Genomic DNA, 6,841 nt, shown 5'->3' on the forward strand with positions numbered 1-6,841 from the left:
TTAGTAAAAGTAGACATGACATTAATTACCGTAAGAGAGTTGTACTTACAGGTAGTCCCTGGGTTGCCTCACCAGTTGGGACCAGGAATTCCATTGCTAAGCAACATGGTCATAAACATCATATGAGCCCACCATTTAGCAATGGCAATTCCAGCAGTCCCAGTTGCCATAACTAAACAAGACCTCTGCTGGTTTTTAAGCAAGGACTTCACATGCTCCAGCTGCTGACTTCCTGCTAGCTTCTCTGTTGACTTCAATTGTTGGGAGTTGGCAGGGAACATCAGAAATTGCAATCAGGTGACCACAGCTCACTGAAACATAACTGCAAGCACCAAATCACAATTACATGGCCGCAGGGAAGTTAGGACAGCCAGAACTCTAGGACCCATTATAAGTCCCACTCATTCAGTGTCATTGTAACTTTGAATGATCGTGATCATCACTCAAGCTTCCCCTATATTTTGATAGTTTCTTGTTAGGTTTCTCAGCACCTTCAGGATTATGGAAGATGAGGAGAGGAGTTTAATTTTTTCTACTATCAGTCCACATAAAAAAGTAGTTTTCTGAAACAGCTGCTTGCACTTCAAGGAATTCTCCTATTGATTCCTTCAATGGAGGTGTCTCCAATAAATAAAAAAGTGCCATAATTTTTTGCTGAAAATGGCTCTCAGTGGCTTTGTGGTATTTTAAAACATTTTTCTCTTCTGTACATTTTTAGCACAATGTGCTAAATATTTAATGTTAAATACACCAAGTTTCTGTACAAAGAAAACTGGTAGGCAGACATTACGTCCATCAAAACCAGAGATGGCGCAGAATCCTTGCCAATCAGAATCCCATGGTTGGAAATAAATTGATGATGGATTTAATAAACAAGACTTAACACAAATATAGAAAACAGAAACAAAGTAATTAAATTAAATTAAATTATAATATATAGAATTTCAGTATTTGTATCATAAATGTCAATAACAATGGCAGAATATTTGGATTCTGGATTATTATTGTGCATTCCAGACTTGGCACACTTCAGGATATACTAAATCTAGTATAGCACAGAATATTTTAATATTTAAGTAATTTTTTTTTTACATTGCCTTCTGGGAAGAGAGATTGAAAAACAAGTTTGAGATTGAGAATTCCTCTGGTTTGAAAAATAATATCCACTTGTCAGAACTTTTAATGTTACAGTGATCAGAATCAATGTCTGTCTCTCTTTCTCAATGAAACATTTCACATCACTTATAATCTTTATATATTCCATTAATATTTTAATCGCTGCCTGTATCAATGCTTCATAGCATTGATAATTTAAATCATAACAGTATTCTGCTTGGGAAAAATGAATCATTGTTATTTTTTATTTCATATATTTATTAGTCAAATTTATATGACTGCTATAGATTAATTAAATCATATAAGTTTTTTTTAAAAAACTGGTTATCCAGGATGTAAACATAATTTGATTTCATATGACAAAGTGGAGTATGAAATCTCCGTAATGAAAAGTTTGTGATAATACAATACAACTTGACAGTTTTATATATTATTAATTTATGCTGAAGTTTAAAAATGTCATTATCATACACTAACGGAAGGAAATTATATACACTGTATGTATTCGTAAAATGGTATGAAATTCAAGTTTAAGAATCACAACTATAAAAAAAGCAAGGGGAAGAAAAAATATGATAAGCAGATCTGTACCATTCTATTAACTTTAATTCCTGATAATTGTAAAAAATCGGAGAGAAATAGAAGGGGGGAAAACTACCTAGAAAAGTAGGGAGAAAACAACATAATGTCACTTTTTTTTAATCTTTGGATTGGGCAGATTCTCTCTAATTTTTTCCTCCTACTCCATGCCATTTATCTGTAAAAATGCAAGGAAAGAATATAAATTAATAAAACTTTTCAGAAGTCCTAAATGTTTGACAATTCTGTCTCAGAACAAAGTGTTTACTTTTCAAAGCTGTGTAGATCTAGCCCTGAAGTGTTATTGTTTGCATAACAACATTGGTATTTGTTAATATCTACACAAATAGAATGATAATATTTCTGTCCAATTACATGGTTCCCTTATTTTATTTTATTTTATTTTGTTTTGTTTCCTTCAAAGTAATTATGCACGGAGTAGTAATTGTGACTTATATAGGAGTTTGTGGTTTGTTTGATTTTCTTGGATAGAGATTTATAAAGGTAGGCTTTTTAAACAAAATCCTGGTTGTTATTCTCCTTAAGTATAAATAAGAAATCAAGTTTATGTGTGTATTTATAGTTGATCCATTGGAGCATGAATATGGAATACCCTTGGGTAAGCAGCTGTGAGAGCTCTCATTATGAGCTCCTGAACATAATCATTTAAAGTTACATCACCATTATTGTATGCCACAGAAAGGAAACCCATTAGAGCAGGGCCAGAGCAAAGAAAGTTGGAAAATTTCAGTCAATGATACAAGACAAATAATACAGCGATCTATAATGATACCAGACATAAAACATTGGATTCAGGACATTAGCTCAAAATGCAGCAGCCAGGTTACTGGCACAGCAATCCTGGCATTACAGAATAACACAGACTTTGAGTTCACTGCAGTAATTACCAAGAGGCTTCTGAGCCCAATTCAAATAGGATGGGATTAAAAAGCTGTAAAGTGAAACATTCCACCCGAGTATCCAGGCCCCGCCTTGCCAAATTGAGTCTACCCATCCAGTTCAAATATCTTGAGGGAACCTGCAATTCGAATTCCATGGAACATCAATTAGATGGAAGGCCTTCTCTGCAGGATTCCCATTCTCTGGAACAGACTTCCCCCGCGGAAATGTGTAGTACTAAATAAATGTACCAAATATCACATTTTTCTTTGTTTGTTGGCCTTTATGAGGTTTCTCTAGGATTTCAACATTCTCCTTAAAAGCCACATTACAAAGTCTGTTCTCACCCTTCCAGGATACTATCCATGTTTCATGTCATAAAAGAGAATTAACTAAACATAGCATTTGGTCATTCTTAATTTAAATTCATTCCCCTTGAGGTCACAATATTATTTAGTTCTTTAAATGTTTTCCTGCAATTTATGTTGATAATTCATCAGTTTTTCCATTTGCCCTGATTAAGTATTCAAGATAGACAAAGTTTTGGTCTTGCTGGAAGAACAATACTGATATTTTTTATTTGGGGAGGATCTTTCTTCCCCAAGATTATTATTACCTTGGGGGTTTTTATACTAGCATTGAGATCTCCCATCACCATTGGAATATTCATAGCCTTTACTAAAGAAATGGCTTCTTGTATTGTGTCATAAAAGTCTTCTAGTTCTCAATCTGAGTGGTCTCCTAAGGTACATAAATCTGTAGTTTTATTATACTGAAGGATTTGGCTGCAATTTTGATCATGATTATTCTGTCATTTATTGGCCCAAAGCCCACTGTTGCTTATCCTGTGTTCCTTTTCATGACAAGTGATTTTTGATGAGAAGTACCACCACAATAGAGTATTGTATTTTTCTCCCTCTGTATCTTTTTATTTCCTGTCCTTCTTTCTTATTGCCATGTACATTTAATGTGTATAATAATATGAAATCTCAGTTGATTCTTAATGCCAAAAGAACTGTTGAATGATCACAGATCACTTGAGTTCTACTGAATATGCTGACACTGCTTGAAACTAGTACTGTGGAGCCCAGTGGAAAAGAAATGTGTATGATTCAAATGTAAACCTTAAAAATTAATAAGAAAGAAATAATAGTATTAATTGTCACTGGATAAGTTACCCTGTGATGAGATGGGTTGCCAATAAATTTAATAAATGAATAATAAAGTAAAAATAGTTATGTGTACAATCTGTAATTCTTACATGCATTTTTTTCTCTCTTACAGGAAGTTTTATTACATCACTCTGCTAAGGGATCCTGTGTCCCGTTATCTCAGTGAATGGAGGCATGTCCAACGAGGAGCTACCTGGAAAACATCCTTGCATATGTGTGATGGCCGGACACCAACCCCTGAAGAGCTGCCATCATGCTATGAAGGCACAGACTGGTCAGGCTGTACTCTTCAGGAGTTCATGGATTGCCCATATAACTTAGCTAACAATCGCCAAGTGAGGATGTTGGCTGATCTAAGCTTGGTAGGCTGCTATAATATGTCCTTCATACCAGAAAACAAGCGAGCACAGATACTGCTGGAAAGTGCCAAGAAAAATCTCAGAGACATGGCCTTTTTTGGCTTGACAGAATTCCAGAGAAAAACACAGTATTTGTTTGAGAGAACTTTCAATCTAAAATTTATCAGGCCATTCATGCAGTATAATAGCACAAGAGCAGGTGGAGTGGAGGTGGACACCAAGACCATACGGAGAATTGAAGAACTTAATGACTTGGACATGCAGCTGTACGACTATGCAAAAGATCTCTTCCAACAGCGCTATCAGTACAAGAGGCAGCTGGAGAGGATGGAGCAGAGGATAAAGAATCGGGAAGAAAGGCTTCTTCACCGATCGAATGAAGCACTTCCCAGGGAAGAGACCGAAGAACAAGGACGGTTGCCTACCGAGGACTACATGAGCCATATTATAGAGAAGTGGTAGCATTGAAAGAATTTTATACAAAAAAATCCAAGATATTAGTGTTTCCATTACAAAAGAACATGGAATTTAAAAAAAAACTTATTTAAAACAATCTGTAAAACAGAAAGTAGAATGCTTCTTTAAACAAAGGGTCTTTTTACTGTTTCTTACAAGACCAATGGGGTTCTTAATAAAACAAAATAAAAATAATAAAAAAGTGAGCTCAGAGTTTAAAATGCACAAGTGTAGTCCCCTAGGTCTGAGGCCAAATATCACCTCATATTTCATCTCCTAGATGCAGATCTAGACATCATAGAGCGCAGTTTTGTACCACTCTTCTCCATCGGCAATGGCAAATGAGCTTCAAAGAATCAGTGTTTTCCTCCCTTGTCTATATGAGATGTTCAGTGGTGAACATCATCATAATGGCAGTGAACCTGCCACACAGTGACTTGATCCCAGATCCAGCTGCTTGACTTCAGATTGAAATTGTGGCTAAAACAAAGGCAGAATACATAACCAACAGCAGTCAAACTAAAAAAAGATTTAAAAATAGAGAATAAGAAACATTCAGCAAACAAATTACAGCCTGGACTACGAATTGGGGACTGAAGTTTGGATTACATGGCACTGGTGTTTTGCATGCATACATTCACACTCACACACTCTACATTATCAAAACAACTGGTGAATCTGTGCATACATTTTCTCAGCCTTTGTTAAAGAGAATTAAATCCTTTGTAAAACTAACTGTAATGATCTTGTCACAAAGAGGTAAAAATGGTTTCCTAAAGAAAGACTGGCTGTGTATCACTCCAATAAATTTAAAGAATATGATCAACTGAGGCCAACATATCCCATGCAAATTCTAAATTATCATTTGGGGGTTGTTCTGCTCATGATGGCAAGTATTCTTCCCCTCTGTTTGGATGTTGATTTAATAAGACACAGTTATTATTCAAAATAATCTTTTGTTATTTGACATTACATATTGTCCATTGCTGTATAGTGACTGCTATACAATAAACATTAGATCATTATAAGTCCTAGGTCAAATGAGGCTAACTTAAAATTTAATGAAGTAATTCATCTCTACCGATTGATGTCAGAGAGATTTAGATGCAACTAATTTTCACTGGATAATATCTACTATTTATGGGAGTGCTGATGTTGAATTTAAGACACTGCATTGCATCAACACATGGCAGCATTTGGCTGATCATGTCTGACCTGAAAACCTAAGCAGGCTCAGGACTTAGGAGTGATAATATTAGAGGATACTAAGGCTTTAGATTAGATGAGAAAATTTGAAAAAAAATAATCCCATAAAGGTGGCACTTCCACAGTATTACCAAAAACAAATCTTGCATGGATGTGTCCATGAAGTCATTTACTTACTTGAAGGAGACTTTACTTGTCTGGCTTGCTTTCTTATTTTTAAGCAAACAAGAGAACATGTAAGGCTAAAAGTGCTCAGTTGTTCTGACTTCAAGCTCTGATTTTATAAGCCTTATACTTATTAAGCATTAAAAAAATCACAATACCATACATTTTTTTCTTTTTGAAAGCATCCAATTATCATTTACTGTCTCTCCAAAAACCTATGTCTCTTTATTTTCTAAACACTTTTATAAGTTTTTAAACAGTTTTATAAAATGAGAGTCTGAAGGAAACCAAATTGTGTTTGTCATTATGACTTATTGTTTCTGTTCTCTTGGATACTGAGTTAAATTGTAGATAGTATTTGAATATGAAGGTTGACAGCTGATTCTCAAAGATCAGGCTCATTCTGCATCACAGAGAGAAGCTAATACATTTGTTCCACATGGTTTTCAGCACAAGAAAGTATGGAACTTGCTTGTGGTTCCATATCTCAATATAGGTAGTACTTGACAAACAGCTATTCATTTAGCAGCCATTCAAAGTTACAAAACAGGGACTTAACAACTGGCCCTTGTATTTGCAACCTTTGCGGCATTCTCCATGGTCACATGATCAAAATTCAGGCACTTAGCAATTGGCTTGTATTTACGAAAGTTGCAATGTTCCAGAATCATGTGATCACCATTTGCAACCTTCCAAGCTGACTTCCAACAAGCAAAGTCAATGTGAAAAATTAGATTCATTTAAAGAATGAATAATTCTTTAATAACGCAATGGTTCACTTAACAACCATAGCAAATTGGGTGTGACTTACTTAAGAACTGTCTTGCGAAGCAACAGAAATTCTGTTCCCAATTGTGGTCACGAGTCAAGGACTTCCTGTATTCTTTC

The 6,841-nt window shown here is 35.1% G+C and overlaps 1 protein-coding gene across 3 annotated transcripts in view; it reads left to right on the forward strand.

Annotated features, from left to right (window-relative positions):
- HS6ST1 (heparan sulfate 6-O-sulfotransferase 1) overlaps nucleotides 1–4,788 on the forward strand; it is a 220,052-nt gene extending 215,264 nt beyond the window's left edge. For all 3 annotated transcript variants that reach the window (XM_058189195.1, XM_058189194.1, XM_058189193.1), the window contains one exon: nucleotides 3,880–4,788. In XM_058189195.1, the coding sequence (XP_058045178.1) occupies nucleotides 3,880–4,588 (709 nt within the window). In that variant the 3' untranslated portion in view covers nucleotides 4,589–4,788. The remainder of the gene's footprint in view (nucleotides 1–3,879) is intronic.
- The last annotated feature ends 2,053 nt before the right edge of the window (nucleotides 4,789–6,841 follow it).

This window comes from Ahaetulla prasina, chromosome 6, assembly GCF_028640845.1.
Source record: "Ahaetulla prasina isolate Xishuangbanna chromosome 6, ASM2864084v1, whole genome shotgun sequence".
Classification (NCBI taxonomy): domain Eukaryota; kingdom Metazoa; phylum Chordata; class Lepidosauria; order Squamata; family Colubridae; genus Ahaetulla; species Ahaetulla prasina.